General features: G+C 47.1%; 1 protein-coding gene across 1 annotated transcript in view; it reads left to right on the forward strand.

Moving 5' to 3' along the window:
* hs3st3b1b (heparan sulfate (glucosamine) 3-O-sulfotransferase 3B1b) overlaps window positions 1–2,413 on the forward strand; it is a 16,580-nt gene extending 14,167 nt beyond the window's left edge. The window contains exon 2 of the mRNA XM_068582903.1: window positions 901–2,413. Coding sequence (XP_068439004.1) covers window positions 901–1,519 — 619 coding nt within the window. The 3' untranslated portion in view covers window positions 1,520–2,413. The remainder of the gene's footprint in view (window positions 1–900) is intronic.
* Window positions 2,414–21,471: the final 19,058 nt, after the last annotated feature.

Consider the following 21,471-nt stretch of genomic DNA (forward strand, 5'->3'; position numbering starts at 1 on the left):
TTAGAGAGTGTGTTTCTGCCGAGCGGCCGGCGCTCTGGGGGAGAATCGAGCGTTACAGACTTCTGAGTGTACGGGACGTGTCCGACATTGTAGTTCTTTTTCCGACATCTTTTACCTTTCTCCGCTCTCGGCGGGATTACACGCGAGCGTTTCAATGGGCTTTCCAAACCCACAATAGCAGACAATGGTGCGGCGGCGGCGGCGGCGCCTCGGCTTTAACAAACAGAGGCGAGGCGATGAGGTGCAACAAGCTAACGGGACTCTTATCTTGCGAGAGCGCGCTCACCCTGATAGCGGCCCCCCGGGTTATCTCCTCCTTCCTTTTGTTGATTCATTCCCTCCTTCGAGTGCTTTAAACTGCTTGTTCTCTGTGTTTTTTATCCAAAGCCCTCCCATCCGTCAGCATTTCAGATTGAGAGTGTTGTTTTTTTTGTCGACCGCTTTGGAACGACGAGCTCGGAGGAAATCTGGTCACATAATGGAATTAACGCGCTAATATATAGAAGAAGTGGGCTCATTATAATGAAAAATAATACATTTATGGATTAAATAACCTGGCAGGTTGTGTGCAAACGGGAAAAGCCAGCTCCTAAATCCTTCATATGGTTAAAATTCAGGGTCGGCCATGTTTGGGAAAATTCCTGCAAATGTTTGATTATCGTAAACAAGAGCGCTCTGTTTTCTGTTGGAAGTGAGATATCTTCATGTTGACGTTGGACAGCTGCCTGCGCTAATACTGTTTGTTATGGAGCTCTGTAATGAGGCTAACCGGGCTCAGTGAGTCATTGATTACAGAACGCATTACACCCCATCAGCTTGATTACATTATGCAAGACGTTGCTCCGACCTTACCCTTTCGCTAACCTCCTCTTTCCTCCTCCTCCTCCTCTCTCCTCTCAGGGAGCTGATGCCCAAGACTCTGGAGGGCCAGATCACCATGGAGAAAACCCCCAGCTACTTTGTGACCCGAGAGGCTCCGGCCCGGATCGCCGCCATGTCGCGGGCCACCAAGCTGATCGTGGTGGTGCGGGACCCCGTCACCAGGGCCATCTCGGACTACACGCAGACGCTGTCCAAGAAGCCCGACATTCCCTCTTTCGAGAGCCTGACCTTCAAAAACAGGACTACGGGGCTCATCGACACCTCGTGGAGCGCCGTCCAGATCGGCATCTACGCCAAGCACCTGGACAACTGGCTGCAGCACTTCCCCGCCGAGCAGATCCTGTTCGTGAGCGGCGAGCGGCTGATCAGCGACCCGGCCGGAGAGCTGGGCCGCGTGCAGGACTTCCTGGGGCTCAAGAGGATCATCACGGACAAACACTTTTACTTCAACCAGACCAAGGGCTTCCCGTGCCTCAAGAAGGCCGAGGGCAGCAGCAAGCCCCACTGCCTGGGCAAAACCAAAGGGCGGACCCATCCCAACATCCACCCCGAGGTGGTGCAGCGGCTACGGGACTTCTACAGGCCCTTCAACATGAAGTTCTACCAGATGACGGGACATAACTTTGGCTGGGATTGACGTGGAAACATCACAAAAGACGATTTCTTTTTGTCAATTTTTGAGTTATTATTATTATTTTTTCCTTGGTCCTTTCTGTAATTCAATGGCAAGACGCTGAGATATTGCTATATATATGTAAAATGTACAGAAATCTATTTTATAATAATTTATTTTTATTTCTAAGCAATTAATTCACTAAGCTGCCTAACCATATTTGTACATAACATCTGGCCCACGTGTTGGTTTTTTTTACATTTTTTTTTTTAACATTCCTCATTTTAATCTTGAATTCTCTCGCCCGCCTCCCCTCCGCCGTCCTGTAAAACTTCATTAACGTAAAAATGAACGTGTGAAAGCACCATATTACGGGTACAGAGCGCTCGCAGCGAAGCGGAGAACGCCGATCCTCGCGCTCCTCGCGCTCCTTCGCGTCACGCCGCCGAAAACCCGCAACCCGGACCTTCCAGCAAAACGCTTTCTGCAATCCAATTTCCCCTCCGCACCGGCCTGAGCTGCACATCTCATGTCCCTTTCCACTCAATAACAGTTCGATCAATAGGCCTAATTGATCCTCATTGTGTCACTCATGCTTAAAGCATACAGCTGCCCTTTCATTCTCCGCGCTCCTGCTGCCGGCTCTAATGAACGACCCGTCCGTCAAGCGGCCAATCCGATCCCGGGGACCACATAAGGGCCCGTGTTAACATTATGCTAATCGGGTAAAAGGTAACTGGCAGATCGATCGGACCGCCCGCCGCCCGCTCTCTAACTCCTCCCCCTCCCACATTAGAAAGCCGCGCTGGCCGAGAGCCAGGCTCTTGCCCTGTCCGCTCGGTTCAAAGGTCACGCCGAGTCTCAATCAAATTTCCTCAAGAGGCATTTGATTTGTGGAGCGAGAGCGTTGAGAGGGTTTCAGGGGCCTTGTTTTCATCTCTTTCTTTTTTTTTGCGTGAGGCATATCTGTCAGGAGTCGAGCGCGGAAAGATAGAAAAGATGACAACAACCTGGCTCGGCCTCGCTGATATCGCGCTTCTTCAAACAGAAGTCCACCGGGCCCCCGAGTCTCAGATCCCAGACTAAAGAGATCAAAAGGAAGAGGAAAGGTTTTTTGTGAAGCACTCAGCACGGCAAGGATTGCCTCAGGCGGGGGAGGGGAGGGGAGGGGGGGTTCAGTGTCTAACCTCTCGTGTTGTAAGAAAACCTCATGTGCCATCGTCCACGGCCGCTATACTTTATGCCTTATTCACTCATCCTCACACCTCTCTCACAGTCTCAACTCTCCACTTGTTGCCAAAAAAGACCCTCCCCCTCCACCCCCGCCCTAAACCTTTGGGGTTGATATCACATTTCACACAGCTTGAGTTGCTATCTCTGCCCCCCCTTCATACCCCCGCACATCGCCTCTTTTGTTTTCGTCTTTTCTACTTGAATTCTTGATATGCAAGATGAGAAAACGCGTAGTTATCATTCTTTTGGCGGCAGGCTGATGTCTAAAGGCGCAGAGAGGCAGCCGCGCTGCGCTATGCTATGCTACGCTACGCTATGCATGCTCAATGTGGTGGTCATTATGATAATGCAGGGATGATTAGCATCCGGAGGAGGGCTTCATGTGGCCCAGACTGAATGTACACCACCTCTCCTCACACCTCAAATACCCTCAACTCAATGTCAAAGGTCAGATTGTTCAGCTCTGTTTTTTTTTAGTTAAAAGTTATATTTGATTGTCTCGTTCTCTTTCAAGTCAAGACAATGCTGTGCCTCTTTAACCATCCACCACAACACACTTAGCCTGCGCCTGTCTTTAAGGCGGAGTGAACCCCATTCAGCCATTTCTTTTTTCTTTTTTTCCAGTTCAAACCAGCCGCCTGGTTTAGCCTCAAACCAATGTTTGCTAGCAGGGGAGATGGAGGCTCGCCGTCCTTTTACCTTCGATACTCCCGAGTGAGAAAGGCCTTCATCCCCCCTTCTCTCCTTAGTGCAATGTTTGATCATTAAAGAAGAAGAAGAAGAAAGCATTTATAATGACCTCTCTCAGCGAGCTGTCACATTCTGGAAGGAAAGTCTGACATTTTCCCTCCGTAATTGATGGAGAAACTGCGTTTGAATTCGGGTCGAGTTCATGTAACTGAGGGAGAATATATGAAAACAAAAATACAAAAAACCTACTCGCACTCACGGGTTTATCACCCCCGTGTCGCTGCATCGGTTATGGTTGAGTTTTATTCAACATGTTTGTCTTACCCACATATAATATGTATCTAGACTAGCAGATGTGTATGTACAAAAAATGAAACGACATGTAAATCAAGTATTTTGTGGTATGTACATCAAAGGAATTAATTTTACACAATGCAAAAGCAAAATGGAACAGATGTTTCTAGATGATTAAATACTGAACATTCAAAAGATTTCTTTGTATGAAGAAATAAATAAAAAAGTATATATTTTACCAAATCCTCTTGTGTCTGACTTTTCCTTGATTCTCTTCCAAAGTCTTTTCTGTAGAAAAAAACACCCTCAAAAGTGCGAATTATTTAAAAAAATAATTCATTGTTGAAGGTTATGATGACGAAGGTAAACTTTAATTCAATATCTCATAAAATCCTTGACATTAAGTGTGTCCATTGTCTTTCTTGCAGTTACTATATTAAAGGGTAAGTTTGCCCAGATCTCAAAAACAATAACACAATAATGTCATTTGAGGAGAATGGAATTTTATTGTGGTGCCAAAAGCTTTAAAAAATTATATTTGGGTTAAAAAAACAACAAAAGCAACATTGCTTTCCAGAGAAAAGTCTGAGTTTCATTCCATTATGTTTCAAAAGAAAGAAATAACCCTTATTACAACCGTTCAATAAGTGTAATCACAAACTTATATACATATTTATACACTGCAATACATGTGAGACAATATGGAGACACAATATATTCCATCCACACCTGTGGAAGTGAGAAAATGTTGTGTAGTTTGTGTGTACCGGCCCTTTAATTGAGTGAGCCTTGACGCCTGGCAAGCTCCGCCCACTCCCATTTGACGCCGCGTGGCAGCTAGAAGCTAGCTAATAAAGCATTTAATTAACAAGCTAGTCAGACTGTAACACTTCAAGACGGCTGGAGGAAGTCATGGTGTTTAGACTGAAACCATCAAGCTACTAAAACGTAGTTCCCCTCCAGCTGTGAGCCAAGCAGGTGCGCTTCAAGCCGGAAGTAACACACACACACACACACACACACACACACACACACACACCGGAAGAGAAGCCACGGGCCTCTGCTCTGTTTAGTTGATGTATTTTAGTAACTTTCCTCAAACTTTTTGCTTAAAAAAAACTTTAAGAAAAGTTTGAGAACTTTTGGCGGTTCAATATTTTTTACTTCTTCTTTACTTCTCAAGATTTGACGCTCGTGGTGTGACTGAGTCACCGGTGTAGGCAGACTGTGTGTATGTCTGTGTGTTAGTGCATACGTGTGTGTGTGTGTGTGTGTGTGTGTGTGTGGTGGCAAAAAAAGAGAAAGAAAATCTGGCTAATTTTGAGTTTTCCTGCTTCCTGCTCAGTGCGCTGTGGTCGTGGAGCTGGGGGGTCTGTGTGGTTTCAGGTGACCCATAGCCGTGTGGGAGGTTTGGTTGCTGGTGGTACTGGTGGGCCTGCCTGCTTATCGGAAATGCCCCCCCCCCACTCGCCCCCTACATTACCCACACCCTCGCTCCCTGTAAAAGCCGGCTATGTTTCCTCCTGGCTCATAATGAGATACACCTCCAGGGCTGTTTGTTTACAAGCCTCTGAAACACCTCTGTGCATTCACAGGGCTCCCATTCACAAAATCGGAGGGGACGTATTTACAAAATAATGTCCGCGGACGGGGATGTTGACGTCCGCGGCAAATTGCGGGTGACGTTTTCCACGGCCGCGGGTGATTTTTGGCAATTTAAAACGTATCCCAACAGATAAATATCACAGCTCCAGATCACAACATGGTGCAGTGTGTTAGAATCGACACTCACATTTAAGTCACATTAAGTTGCACCTTGAGCCTGGAAAACGTTGAGGTTTGCTGCTTGTGGTTTCAAAATATGTTGGCACATCATTTCACATCCAAAATGTTCCTGCAACTAAACCAGTGGACCAAAGTTTGCAAGTCAGTCGTCTCAAGAAAGCCTTTTTTAGTGTGTTAATTAATGTAAGGAGGATATTGTCAGAATATCTGCATTTTAATATTCCTGCGCAGCCACACTGACGATGTTTTACAGTGTTTTCATTCTACCACGTGAAGTGTGGACTGATCTAGATTTCTTAAGTTATTATTAGCTCTGAACCATTGTTTTCTCTTTGTGTTCTCGTGGGTATAGATGCTCTATATCTGACTGACACTTCCTGCTCCTTGTCTGTGTTCTCCTCTTTTTTTTTGAAGGTTGAACAAACAAAACCGGCAAAGCTTCCCTGCTGCTGCAACTCAATATGGAGCGTCTTCAAATGTGTCTGTGATGACGGCGATACGCGACTACATACTGTATCTGTGGGTCCAAATTCCACACGCTTTATAACGCAATTCAACCCCCCATCCCGATTAGCATGGGCTGAACTCCCCGACTGGTTTCATGCTTTTCCATCCCCCGAGGAAGAGGTGGGCAGTAATGAGGGGAACGCTGCAGAAATCCCCGCAGCATGCACGCTGCGATTTAGTGGCAAATAAAAAAGGTGGGCAAACCATTTCCTTCCTGTCAGTCACAGACATCCGAAGGGAATAAAAAAAAAACATTCATATGCAGTAAAATATAAGTACGGAGTGGTATTTCAACATCAGAACTACTTCGTAAAAAACAAACTATATTCAGAATGTAAATAATTTGTGGCTTTAAAGGTGCAGTGGATGGATTTGGATGAGCAAATGCTAACACGGCGACTGTGTTGAGATGTCCAAACAAGGACACAGATGCAGAGTTGGGCAGGAAGGTATTGTCTAATCCCGCTGTTATGGTGGGACGGGGGGGGGTATGCCAGTGGCACTGCGTCTCCACTGAGCCACTTAACCTCAATGGAAAATGCATCACGCAAAGTAAACAGTGGTCCGCGTGAATGTGATATCCAGAGCACACAGAGTCATCGGCGGCCATTGAAGCAAAGCGTTTTTTTTCCGAGCCCGTCTCCCCCCCCACCCACACTCTCTGGGTCCACATGCAGGTAGCGGCTTGCCTCTGATCAGAAACCAAAAAAAAACAAACATCGTGGATATTTCCAAGTCTGGATAGCGGGGTAATTGCTCAGCTGGAGCACTGACAGACACACCGGAGAGAGGGGAAGACAAACAGGATGTGGTGTGAATGACGATAAAATTTTAAAAAAAAAGAGCCGAGCTTGGCAGGTTGAAGTGGAGCGTGTTCCCTTTGGCGAGCGCCCCTGAAACCAAGCCACCTGGATATTAACTGGTGACTAACCTGATTAACCTGTCCGTGGATCAGATGGACGCAGATACAAAGGGAAGGGGGGGGGGGTCTTCCTCGAAGGAGAAGGTTTGTGTAATTAACGGAGGAGCTCGGCGGGATGACAGGAGGGTAATTGTGGCTGTTTTGCAGATGATGTCTTATTGTCAGCGCGGAGGCCTCCCGGGCTGTTATGGGTATACAGGCGGCTGGGATGGGAACAGACACCTGGCAGCACTAGACACGCGAACCCCCCCGCCTCCCCGGCCCCTACACCCCCTACACCCCCTACACCCCCTACACCCCATACCATCCCCCTGACAGCCGCTCCAGAGCAGGTTGGCGATGTGGTGTGTTTGATCATATTAGCTTCAAGCTGCTGAGAAGCAATATCCAAACAGCCTTGTCACAATGGTAAGGAACATGGCACAGAAGGGCTGCAGGAGGAGAAGAGGAGGGGGGGGGGGGCATTAAACATTTAGCTGTCTACACCGCGCTCCTTTTTATAGCTCCACCGTGGTGCAGCTATACCGCGTCTTCACACGCAACCTCACGCGGTTTTTGTTGTTGTTGTTGCAATAGTCCTGTGCGCCCCCTTCGGCAAATATGGAGAGAAAAAAAAACACATTTTGTTGGTGGTATATGTTCATGCAGATATTTACCATGTGATGTATTTCTTCTTCTCCTTGTGTGAGATGTGTGTGAGACATCTTGCAGTACGCTACAGTAAACACAGACAGGCGCTTTGAGTGCTGTGCCAAGTGTTAATGTGTGTGTCTGTGTGCAAGATGCCTCTAGTTTTCTCTCTGCAGGTTGCTTTGCATCGGGGTTAGGTCCTGTTGTCCTGGTTGTTAGACGTCAGGGTTTCCCATATAAAAAAAAACTAATTATGTCTGGTAACGAGTATCTTGGCCTGCACCCAAGTGTCTCTTCTTTTTTTTAAAGGCTCTGCCGCGGGCCAGCGACAGACTGATAGAGTAGTACTCACCTTTTAGTCTTGTCATTCTGTTGCAAAGGCTTTGGTCCAAGTTTGTACTTCCTGTCAGCTCCCAAATGAACTCACACTGCAACAGGAAGTGCAAAGGGGCCCGTTTTCACATGGATTATGTACCTCTCTCCGGTGTTTCTGCTGTAACTTTAAACTGAATTAATATCCTTGTTTTTATAGTAAATGTCAGATTGAGTCAGGATCATCGGCACAAGTGAACAAGACTTCAAGCAGGAATTAGAAAACAGCAGCCAGTAAATTTAGAGAAACTTAGACCTTAGAGGAAAACTGTTAAATCCATATTTAGATCATAAACACGTCGAATGCATTGAATTAGCATGAAACAGCTGACTTAACGGAGCTCAGGTGCATCGTAAAGGTCCGCCGCGTGCCAAATATAGCGCCTACGTCTCAGGCTTCATCGGATCATGCTTCCCCTCCCCCCTTCACCCCTTCACCCACTCCCCCTCTGCTGTTTCCTCCCTCTGACAGATGTCAGACACGTTGCGACAGGCTCGGCCCCAGAGATGTTACGGCGAGAGAGGAAACACGGGGATCATGGAGGGCGGAGGAGGGCGGAGGAGTCTGTCTTATCGCCGCAGGTATAAAAAGAGATTAGCCGAAGCAGTCGAGGAGAAGGCCGTGCTGGTTTACACACAGGGAGGGGGGGGGTGAAGACCGGTTAAACGACGGCGCTGTTGCAGTTGCTGCCCTCTCAGGTTCGCCTCACCTCCGCCTCACCTCCGTCGCCTCAATCCATGGCCAAGACGCAGGTTTTAACTCGTCCTCACGTCCGTTTTTTGACACCGTTTTATCGTCGCGCGACCCAATGAATCCGGATACGCGCTCGCAGGAAACTTCATTATACGTGCGACATGAAACATCTCATTAATTACGAAGACACTTATTGAAGATTAAGAGATTGATTTGTGCTTGAAAGCCCGGGAGATCAGACAGGTATCCCCCCCTGGTCTATCTTATCATATCGGCTGATTCATATTCGTGTTTGCCGCTTGATGTCTGTGCCCTCTCGTGACAGGATATCTGAGCCCTCCCCTCTGGCTCTGGAGATGCGTCTCTATTACCAGCAGGAAGTCAGCAGCAAGCCGGCTCACACACCTGTCGGTCTCACGGCGGCGGTGCGAGGGAGCGGGAGGGGGCGTCGTGTAAAACGAGGAAATGGAAAGGCCGAGCAGGAGGCAGGTGGGCTCCACTGATTAAAGAGAATGGATGAAACAACTGCACGCGGGACAGATGTTTGATACACCTGCGAGAGCGGCCTCGCACACGAGGCTGGAGGTTTTCTTTCCTTCTCTTTTCTTCTTTTTTTTTTTACGGCGTCTGGTTTTTGTATTTTGTGTTTGAGAGATTTTACGGTTCCCTGTTTATGTTTAGCGTCAGTGTGCAGTCCACTTCCACCCGCGCTCCTGAAGAAAGCATCGCTTTCTATTCGCTGTTTTGAAGCCTTTTTACAGCTGCTACCGAGTGTGAGTCAGCCCAAGTGTGCTGCCCTCATCCATAAGTAATGTATATATATATATATATATATATATATATATATATATATATATATATATATATATATATATATATATATATATATATATGCTAAGGTTGCACAATACATCTGTGCCACATAGCTAACACATGCATTTGTTTCTTTGTGTATGTTCGTGGGTTTAGGTGGGAAGTAAATCAATAAAATAGGAATAAATTAACAACTGCGTGACTTGTTTAGCACAATGAACTTCTCTAATGTACAATATTTCTGTCATATTCATTGAATGTGCTGTAACTACAATATATATGTCTGTACACATGACATATATTGCTTCTGAGGGATCCTCTCTTCCTTCTTTCCTTCTGTTTTTTTGTGGAGTTTTTCCTGATGTGTTGTATTGTTGTTCTGCGCTATCTCCTGGCTAGTTTATTATATCACAAATAAGATGTTTCTCAGGGTACTAACACCAGTATTCTTGAATAAATATTGCATAAATGTGGACCATTTCACATTTTTACTTCGCGGAGGATTTTACAAAATTCGCTAAAAACTTGCGCGACATATAAACGGAAAAATAACTTGACATAACTCGCGAGCTAAATAAAAAAATGAGCTCGCCATCAAAGACAAAAAAAACCCTCAATTGTGCTCAGCGTGCGGCGTGCTCGCGTTGGTAAACAGGCGCGTACGGCTCAGCCGTGCGTGCGTCTGTTTGCATGAACACATCGCTTGTGAGTGCCAGTTGCGATGTGCCGATGCACACTTGATGACGGCCTCCACGGGAAGGGGGCGGGACAGCTCGCGCTGTGTATTTTGATTACTGCACCGCCCCCCTGCCGAGACACTTAAACGTGGTCAGACACACGCCGACTGACGGCCATCAATAATGCACGCGGCGGGGGATGATTCGGCGTTAGCGTCGGTGGGCTACAAAGGGTCCGTCCCTGCAGGAAGCCTCCTGCAGACGGATGGCTTCAATTTCCTATCTGATGGGAAAGAAAAGAAGAGGAAACACCCCCCTCCACCTGCACTGCCAGACTTGTCTAAGTCCATGAATGAGTATCATCGTCTCATCTCATGCGCCATTATTAGCATTAGCTCCCTGCGTGAGAACGAGGGTCTTCATAAATGGCTGAAGGATTCGCCAACGCCGACAGATGAGGCTGTGCTGTTGGTCGGCAGGGAGTCCGAGCCCAGCTGTTGGCACGATGACGTGTGAAGGAGGAGAAGTGAGTACGAGCGTGGTGGCAAAGTGATAGTGGGGCGTCACTTTGTTGGTTATCAGAGGGAAAGAAGATCTAAAAACGATTCTGTATTTGAGTTTCGGCTTCAGCGGGGACGCCTCACGCTTCTCATTCTGTCATCAGGACTTATCGAACGTCAAAGCAAATAAGAATGAAGGGAAAAAAGGAGATTTTTGGAAGTCAAATGGAGGGATGTCTTGGAATCTTTTGAGCTCGACTTGTGTGGTTGATTTAAGGAAAAAAGAAGATGTTTCTCTTCCTGGCTGGCTGTGGTTGCATGTGGCGTTTCCACACGCGGCCTAGCTGGCATCTCACCGTAAAAAAAAAAACACGGCCTCCTCCGCCTCGGGGGAACAGAGAGCCCGTCTTTTGTTAAGGTGATGTCACGTTTTCACGACTTCAACGGTTAACGCCTGCAGCCCCCGAACACTCGATGGCTAGCACTCTTTTCCGCTCGCTACGCGCTAATCGGGCCTCTTGATCAGAGCGTTCCTACGCGGCCGTTTGAGGCAAAAGGAAAACTGGACCCCGTTTGTTTAATTTTCTCGGAGACGCGTGGACTTTCTTTTCCCCCCTCCGTCCCCTCCACTTACCGACCGCTCCATCAATCGCCCGCATCGCTGCAGCGTCTGGACGTCACTTACACTTTTAAGGTCAGTACATTAGTGTCATGAATTTATTCATAGCCTTCTCCTCCTGGTGGGCGTCTCCTTTAATAAGGCGCTGACATCTGTCTGTGCTGAGATCGCCCACTGAGCATCATCTCCCTCAAAACAGAGGGGGCCGGAAGGGTGTGTGTGTTTGCCATTGTTTCCGCAAGCGACACACACACACACACATAGCTGCACACGCAAACATGCGCCTGCATGCGCAATCGAAATGAGCGCATTAGCTCAAGTCATCGAGCGAGTCTTCCAACCCGGAGTCAAACCTGCGTTTAGCGTCTCGTCCGACGCGCCGCCGAATAATAATGGAATTTTCCTTTCCTCTCGCTCCAGCGGACACACACATGTAACTCGCCACCAACAAGTCATATGACACACGTGATCACTTCATTACATGGTATATTTTATTTAGCCCCACACTCTTCACATCCTCCATCTTTCCACTACTCCCACTGACATTATAATTGCATAAACACCGGCGGCAGCGCTTCTGAGCCCGACACCAGCGGGCTACATGGGAACCGCACGGATAAAAGACAATTCTTTCTTTCTTCTTCTTCTTCTTCTTCTTCTTCTTCTTCTTCTTCTTCTTCTTCTTCTTCTTCTTCTTCTTCTTCTCGATCATTAGTTGCCGTTCTGATCAAAAGATGAGTCATGGGTGTAGTTCAACCAGACTTAAATCCGTCCTCTCCGGGTTTTTTGAAGCCCGGTTGTGAATTTGTCTTCGGGGCAATGACTTCCTCGCACACAGAAGAAAGAAAAGACATCAAAAGAGGGGGTTATGCATTTGATTATGAGGCTTTTTGATAGTATCTGGATCACAGAGAATTGGATCATGTCGCCGTGCATGTGTGAGCGTGACAGCTGAGGAAATGCAAGGCCAAAGGAAGCGTGTTGAACATTAAACTCAAGGGTTATAGGAAGTATAGGAAGGTTAGCCAAAGTGCATACGTGTCTCTCTTCGTGGGACTTATTAACAAAAAGGAAAATATCTGATACAGCAGATGTTATTGACCCCAAAACACACACAAGCAAAGAGCTTTTATTTCATGTAATGAACATGTTTGTTGCCTAATGGACTTAAAAAAAGAAGACCCGATAATCTCATTCATTCATTTTGTTGGGAGAAAGATTTCGCTGCAGCGCTCTGGGAGCCGGCGTCGATAAACCAGCAAAGAGGAACGTTGGCTTTTCCCAACGGAAAGAGCCAGCCGCACGGCTCGAATGCAGCCGAGCCGGTCCCGTTTTTAGAAGCCTGCTAAAATGTTAATGCGCTGTTTTGAGACGACGGAAAGGGCATAAAATGTATACTAGATGGAATCATGTATATAAAGAATAGAAACTGTTGTAAAAGAGGATATAAAAAAACGCTGCAAGTCCAGCAGCGAACTCGGAGAAGCTGAATGATGCTCTGTGTCCTTTTTAATAAGCGCCAATAAAAGCGAGCAGCCAGACGGCCTCCATCCTCCTGAAGGTGAGAAGGTGAAGGGCAGATAGAACAAGCGTTGGCTATCTTTTTTTGTGTCTTTATAGGTGTCAAAGGTTGGTTTTGTACCTTGCATAAAATGTGTCCCGGGCTTATATAAAGGAGGAGAATCACCAAAGATATGCAGCCATGCATATTTTACAGCGGCGAGAGCACAGAGTTTACGGTGAGAAGACGACGTAGAAGTGCCTCCTGATTTTTATTTATCTTTCCTTGCAGGGTGAAGTAGATAGTATGACAAGTGTTTGAGCCGATAGAGAGGGGGAAAAAGAAGAGAACATTAAATAAAGTGCAAGAAAGAGGAATTTGAAATTGGGGGGAAGAGGAGGAAGAGGAGGAAGAGGAGGAGGAGGAGGAGGTTGGAGAGTCTGCAAACCCTTTTTCCGTCCTCGCTTCTGTATTCTGTCCATTAGTGGGAGTGGTGCTCTTGCACACTGTGGTTACCTCTTTCTTCAGGTTGACTTATCCCTCTTGAAGCATGCGTGAGTGTGGGGAACGGGAGGAAGAGGAAGAGGAAGAGGAGGAGGAGGGGTAAAAGAAGCAGAGGTGGGTGGTAATTAGAAACATTTCTGTCATCGGAGGGTTATCGGTGCATCTTTTGCTTTTTTGATGCTGGCGAGTTTTTATACAGAGAAATGAGGCCGGCAGTCAATTAAAGGGCCTTTTCTCCCCCCCCCCTCCTTTTCCTGATAAGAGGGCTATTAATACCGTGGCAATGGTTGGCACTTAACTGGCAATGAATGGCCGTCGATGAGCATTGAAAGTTTATCAACTCCTCCCTGGGCCGCCGCTCTTTCTTTCTTTCTTTCTCTTCGAGGGAATTAACTGATACCGCGAGGCCGAGCTCCGGGCGTCTTATCAACTGATTACACTCTAAAACCATCAAGTGCATTTTTAATGGGAAAAAAGAGAGAAGAAGGTAAGAGTTGTTTCTACTGCGCAGTATAAAAACAGCCCTCGGCGTACATTGTGTGAGCTGTGTCGTAAATCCTAACAACCTCGTAGAAATGGCTGGTTTGAGGCAGTGTGTGTGTGTGTGTGTGTGTGTGTGTGTGTGTGTGTGTGTGTGTGTGTGTGTGTGTGTGTGTGTGTGACGGTCGGTGACGGATGTTCCCTCCATCATCTCTGAAGCGTCTTTCTCTAGTCTTTAAGGGAAGGTTCGCAGACGCTTGGCTCTTCAGCGATTGGACCGAAGCCGAATGCGACGGCACAATAAAACGTCAAAACGTATTGCGCAGGTTGTGCTTGATGGACATTTCCAAAGTGGCTTCTTAAAAGGCTATTAGTGTCTTTGATTGCACAGCTTTTCATTAAAGCTGCACAGTTATATAACTCCAATTATTTATAATGTGAAACAAGAGCTCGACTCGAGTGCTGTGCTTACAGGAACAAGCACAGTTTGTACAGACTTTTGAGGTTAGCATTCATCATGGATGACGCCCGCAGGAGACGATCCATGCTCGAGATGTACGATTACAAAAGTTAATCAAGAAGTTGGTCATGCAAACGTAGCTTTAGTTTGTCCTACGTTCAGCTTTGGTTTGATAGTTCGGGACCGAGTCGATGCCAAAAGGCGTTTTTCTACATCAAACTTCTGCTGGAATCTGCAGCAGGAGAGCTAATCGACATTAGCCGTTAGCAAGCAGCAGGAAGCTAACGTTATCGCGGGGCAATATAGGAGTTTATGAGGAAGTGCATGGGATTCAGACGCAGACAAGCGTGCAAAAACAACAACTTCATCCCGATGCACTCGTCCAACATCAACATTACATCCATTTGAAAAGGTGGGAATGAATTTCCTGCAATAAACTATAGAACTAGCTTGTTGTTGCCGATTGTAAAGACTCGGGGTGTGATGTTACAAACATTCCTTCAATACGTAATTCCATCCATCCATCCAGTGTTCGACATTGTGTGTGTGTGTGTGTGTGTGTGTCTGTGTGTGTTGGCTCACGTGACGCCGGGATGTTGATTTCCTTTGGGGGGGCGTGCACACACTGAAATAGCCGCTCGCGGGTCTGTAAGTCACTTTGTACTCGAGGGTCCCGGCCAACAAATGTCTCCAGATGTGAAACACAGTGAAGATCATCAAGATGGGAGCAAAGTGGAACGTCTCTCTTTCTCCGCCCCCCCTTTCTTTCCTGTCTGGCTCTCTATTTATGCCTCTGCGTGCATGTGTGTGTGTGTGTGTGTGTGTGTGTGTCAGTGTCATGCACAACCTGTCGCTGTGCATGCCCGTGTGTGTTTATGTGCGTGTGAGTGAGAGAATGAGGCTAGCCATGCAGGGCTCGCCGGGAAAGAGAGAGAGAGAGAGAGGCGCTGGGTAAAAGCAAAAAAAAAAAAGAGGGCGAAAGACTGCGCTCGGCTGTGCATTTACGGATGAAAATTTCATGACGCTAAATCTAGACAGACTTTTAGTGTCAGTCAGGATTACGGCAGCGGCCCGAACATTCATGAATTATTAAAGCGGTGGAGGAGAGATCCCCGGGTGGACCGAGAGAGCAGAGGAGAGGAGAGCGAACGGAGGAGGAATCAAGCTCCATGTAAATAAATAAATAGATCAATACATGCGAAAGCAAGTGAGGTCAGCAAGTGGAAGGGTGGATGGGGGAGGAGGGTGGAGGAGGGGTTGTTGCACCCTCCGTCTAAAGGCCACAGTGTTTGGTTTGAACTCCGGCTTCGGGGAGACGTCGGCGTCTGTTCGGCTTCGAGAGTCTGAGCTCGCTGTGGCGACGAGAGGAGGAACTTGGGAGTGCTGGTGCCTGTAAATGGGAGAAGAATCTGATGCAAAAAAAAACAACCCGCGCTGTAAAAAAAAAAAAAAAAAAAAAAGAAAAAGAAAGGGAAGATCCTGGTGCCATGACAACCATCCAGCCATCTGCACCCCGGCTCTGTGTGAAGGTGGAGGAGGTGGAGGAGGAGGAGAAGTACCGGAGAGGGGTGAAGTGTCTGTATGTCAGAGAGAAGAAACACCTCCAGCCACGCAGAAAGAAGGCATGTTTTATTTGATGTTCATTTATTATTGTTCTTATTGTGCGCCTGGAGGATTTACATGTACATGATGGATGGATGGACGGATGGATGGATGGATGGATGGACGGATGGATGGATAAATACTCACTATATACAACAAGCAGAGCGTGTTCATTTAAGGAAATTAAACAAAAAAGAAAGTGCAAAAGCAGCGTATACAGTGAAATATAAGTGTTTGCGGTGTAATATAACTATATACAGTGAAATGTAAGGATATAGTGATATATAAGTATGTAAAGTGATATATAAGGATATATAGTGAAATATAGTATGTACAGTGTGTATAAGTGTGTATAGTGCTTAACTAAACAACAAAAGTGGTGCAGAAGTGCACAACGCAGGAATGCAGGATATAAGTATAGTTGCATGTATGAACAATTTAAGTATCGTCCACATTAATGTACATTTTACAATATTTTTTTAAGATCCATCCCCTTTTTTAATATTTCTTTTAATACTTCGTCTCGTGCTGCTTGAGTCCGCTGCTTTAAGTCACATCTAAAACACGAGGCCGTCCACCATTTTTTAAAGTGCTTTTTCTTTTTCTTTTCTCTGTGCCGCGCTCACAAACAACACAATGTGCGGTGTGCGTCAGCGACTCGTATCACACGACACGACGGACCTTGAGACCCCGGCTTTCTGTTCCCAACCTAAGAATTCAGGATCAGCTGTTGGAGGGAATGCACGTCTACTATGAAGGCAGATTTGTGTCTTTTTTACCCAAGCAAATTTCTATTTTAGTAAATTATCTTGAAATCTTTGCTCTCAATTAAAAAAAGACACTCTCGAAAAAAAAACACTCGAAAAAAAATGCTCTCAAAAAAGATCTTTTTTTTGTTCATAGCATTTTTTTAAGAGTATTTTTTTTAGAGCTATTTTTTTAGTTGAGAGCAAAGATTTGGAGATAATTTACTTACAAACTAGAAATTTGCCTGTGTAAAAAAGACACATCTACCTTCATATCTACTTCCCACAGACTCATAAATGCGAGTACGAGCCTTCGTTTGTGTGGGAAAACAAAACGTTTGAACGTTCACCGAAAGGTTCCCGGAGAGAAAAACAAGCCTTTATATTTAACGGCCGCAGCGTTGGCCGTGAACTGACGCGCGAGCTCTGCGAACAGGAGGGTAAATTAAGACGTCGGGGATACCACGAACAGCTAAACAAATATTGTGGACAGCCGCCGCTCCCCTACTGTCCTCCGCTATGCCGCACGGCCACAACCAGGTGAGCCGACACCCCGTATCTCTCTCACTGCTGGAATGTCAAAGGGTGCACTGTTGACCCAGACGGAGCTGCCACTCAGCGTGTGTGTGTGTGTGTGTGTGTGTGTGTGTGTGTGTGTGTGTGAAGGGTGGGGGTTTATGGGGTCTTTTTGGCAGGCTTCACCCCCCTGATCCTCGGGCCCCGTCTGCTGTTCCTTGGTGGCATCGGGACGCCGGCAGACGCTGGGTCTGTCCTCTCTCTCTCTCTCTCTCTCTCTCTCTCTCTCTCTCTCTCCTCATTCAAAGTCGGACTGCAACTAATGAGGATTTTTTCACTGTCAGTTGTAGATTATTATAATTTTTTTATGTCAGAAAACAGTGAAAAATCACCCGAAATGACGTCCTCAAATGTCCTGTTTTCGTCCATAATTGACTGTCAGAGGAGTAAAGACGCCAGAAAATACAGTTGAGAAGCTGAAATCAAAGCTTTTTTGACTGTATTTCTTCATCTAAGCAGCTGACGGTTCATTTAAGAGTTGACGACTAATCGTTTTGTCCCGTCCTCCCCACGTTGACTCCTCTTCCTCCCGGGCAGCAGCAGTGGTCTCTCTGCTCACTGGATGAGCTGCAGGGATCCTCCCGGGAAAAGAAAAAGACAAATAAATAAATCCGGTTTCCACAAAATAAATCAGACCCTCTTGTGTTGTGTTTGCCGTCTTTGTGTTGTTGTTTTCTCGGAGTGCGAGCGCGTCGGCCGCGTTCATCTTGAGTCAACACCGAGAACAAACACCTCGAGTTGTGGGCTCAGTTGAAACATGTCCGACTCTTGACCTTTGACCCCCGACACTCAGCATCAACTAGCCTCCAGAGAGATCACACAGTCGACCCATTACGCGTCCATTCTTAAGGAAACGTGATTTTATCTTTGTTACACGTCATTTTTAGGGCTTCAGCTTACTGTTTGACAATTTATAAACACTTCATTTAGCTTTTCAAATGTCTGAAAACTACCATTCAAGGTAAAACAACAGTTCAAAACACAATGAAAGTCAAAGTGCAACGATGAGAAACGGCATTTTTCTTCAAAGATGATTAAATATGACGATCCACTATAATCCATGAATCAGATATTAGTTTCCATGCGTTGAAGTTCCTCTAAAGCTGATTCTATGTCTTCGCATCGCGTGCAGCTCTTGTCCTTCACGCCTAGATGGAGGAAGCGCTTTTACCTCTCGCCTCAGCAGTATGATAAAATATGATCTAATGGTGGCGACATCCTGCGGTGAAGCTAACCAACGCCGCTGCAGCGGGGCGGCGAGCGCCACCAGCCTGAGAGCGCGGGGCTCATATGCGCCGTCTATCTCTCGCCATCTGCCTTGCCGATCATTAGAGATGATGTCACGCTGGGCCGAGACCCTGGTGGAGGCACGCGCCCCTCTGCCTGCGCCTCTCCCGCTCGCTTATCCCCTTTTGTTGTCTTTCGAGCTTCATTTCAGGGGAAATATGAGATTGGATTTGCAGGATAGAGGAGGGGGGGGGGCTTGATTGTTTTTTACTCAGCGAAGGAATCCCCAGAAGGTGCTGAGGTCGTGTCCCAAGACCACGGGGGCCTCGTCTCTTGTGGCGCGGCATGAAAGGTCAGATGATGCCTCCCCGTCAGTGTGTTTGTGTGTGTTTGTGGGTTTATTTGCATCTCCATGGCACAGTATAGGCCCCGCCCCCTCTGTTGTCTCATCTCAGGACCGTTTCTCATCCTTCCTCGCACGTGCCGGACGAACTACCCACCTTCCACCACGACCCCTCGTGTACATCTCACGTGTACGGCGCTCGTGATGCGCCTCGTGCCGAGGAACTGGTGAGCGTTTAACGAAAAAACAAAAATCGTATCGAAGATATAGAATAATTTACACAATGCAAATGAGACTTATAGAGACTGCGGGGCATCTGACGATCAGTGTGAACCAGCAACCTGGTGTTCAACAGGCTTGTGTGTGTGTGTCTGTGTGTGTGTGTGTGTGGGATGTTCAGATAACGGAGATTTAATCTGTGACCTGAGGGATGGGGGCCCTCTCTTCTGCCTCTTGGGGCCTCTGTTCTTCATGCCCCTGTAGCCCCCCCCCTAACAGCTTGGAAGATAAATATCTAATCAATATACAAATGCATTTGCATAGAAAACACAAACCTACGGCACAAAGACGGAGAAGCGATGTGTTGATCTTTAAACATTCAGACTCAGATTTTTCCACAACATTAATTGCATCGTTTTCATTGATGAATATCCTACAAAATAAGAGATTCTTCACTGGTGAACATCGTATTCAAGGTGACGTTAACTTCAACTGAAGCACACGCGTGAGCTTGGAGGCCACAGATGAGAAGGTTATAATTTTATATGCCATTCGGAGCCTATAAAGTGACAAAAACATGCACTTTTAGTGGGCGTAAATAGCCGCAGCGTATTTCCCTTTCACGAGCCGGTTTTAGAAATCGCCGTCCCTAAATTGTCGTGTGATCCCGTCTGGCCCCTTCGGAGAGAGAGAGAGCGCTTGCTTTGAGTGGCGTCGCTCGGCCCTTTAGCCAATACAAGGTCAAGCGAGAGCACATAGTCCACGCTGCACGTGTCAGCGGTTCAATCCATCCACGTCAAAGCCGAGGTCCTCCTTGATCCCTGATGGATGTTATGCAGGCCGAACCCGAGGGGGGGGGGGGGGGGGATCTCCAGCGCACTCCTTTGGGACAACAGAAGGAGCAACAACAACCATCTGATGGCAAAAAAAACAATTCCACATGAAAATGTTTTAACTTTTAAAAAAAAGGTACCCGGTGGAGTTTAGAGAGTAAACAAACGGTTGTGTTTACTTTCACCGTTTCTCACCACAACACATCCCGCGTGTCCCCGAGGCCTCGAGAACATGTTGAATGTGTTTTTAACGTCACGAAGAAAGAAAAAAAACCCACGTTTGTTCTGAATGTTTTGACTCCTGCGTCGTTTGCATCGGCTCGGAGGCGTCTGCTCTCTCATGGAGGGCGCTGTGGAAGTTATGGAGACATTCCCACTCATGCATCTTCTTATTAGTAAATAATAAATCATGTTTACGACAGAACGGGCTCCTCCTGGACTGGCTGCTCATACTGCATCGTACACTAGCAACTAGAATATTTGGCTTTTCCAACACCGTACAGTGGTAAAAAAGATGTTTTTTAATTGCGCTACTTTAAAAAGTATCTGTTTCCCTGCACATTCACTTCGTGAAAGCAAAGTTTAGTCTTTTTATAGAACGAGTCCTCTCCCTCCCCAACGCCTGCATGACTCAGAAATCCAGCGAACCTCAGTGGTTTTCCTGAGATACCTTTTCCCCCGTCGCCGAGAGGAAGAGCCGGCGTTTATTTTGTGATGTGTCCCCTGATGGAGGTGCCAGAACGTGTGACAGGGTGCGAGCGAGAGAGAGAGAGATGGAGGAAGAGGGAGATGGAGGAAGAGGGAGAGAGGTAAACTACAAGCTGCTTGACAGTCCCGGGGCTCCTCTCCGTCACTTCGCAGCCATTTATGGAGCCGGCGGCAGCGAAGGGGGGACGGCAGCGCCGCACCCCGCGGAGCCGCCCCGCCGACAGGCACCGGGAGAGGTGTTATCACCCCTTTAAACACAGCGAGCGGCGGCATTAGCGGCCGCTGGGGAGGAGCGGTGACAGGTCTCCGCAGGACTGGAGACAGAAGCAGATAGGAAGGCTTCCTCCAGGACGTCCTCAGATGACGCTGGAGGGGATTAGAGGTTCTGGACATTTCATATTCCAAAAAAAAGTTCAGCGAGAGAACTTCTAAAAAGGGCATGAACCTGAAGGAGGCGAGAAAGGAGGAGCAACTCGTTGAATATTCTATGGCTTTTGTGGCGGATGAGGACATTTTTTTAAAAAAAAGGGACAAATTCGGGCTAATTGCAGCTGCAGGTCCGCCCGGCTCTGCGGGCCGAGGGTCAGGCCGGCATCAATCACCGAGAGGGTGGTCGCACAAATGCGGTCCTCTCTCGGGAGAGCCTCACAATGGGTCATCACAATGGGCCGTGGTCAGCCGCCGTTGTCCAATAGGAGGGGGGCGGACGGGGTCAGGCCGTCCTGAATGGCCGGCGGCCAGCGGTGACCCGCTCTTTATTGGTATGCGGGATAATGGACGGCGGTCCGGGATGTGGGGGGTTGTGGGAACGGATTTAGTCACAGAGGTGATCGCGGTCACGACGGGTTGCGTCACAATGAAAAGGGAGAAGGCAGAAACACATCTTCTTTAATTCTTTTAAAAAAGGTATATTTTTGGACTCAAGTGCACCTTTTAATGCCATTATCTGATCTTCTTCCCCCCCACTTTGCTCATAATATACCTGTCACTTCACACCTTTTACTGCTCCACAGTTTCAAAAAGTGGCCAAAGATGTAAAAC

Source organism: Clinocottus analis, unplaced genomic scaffold (assembly GCF_023055335.1).
Source record: "Clinocottus analis isolate CAN_PGR_092001 unplaced genomic scaffold, fCliAna1.0.p SCAF_19, whole genome shotgun sequence".
NCBI classification, from domain to species: domain Eukaryota; kingdom Metazoa; phylum Chordata; class Actinopteri; order Perciformes; family Cottidae; genus Clinocottus; species Clinocottus analis.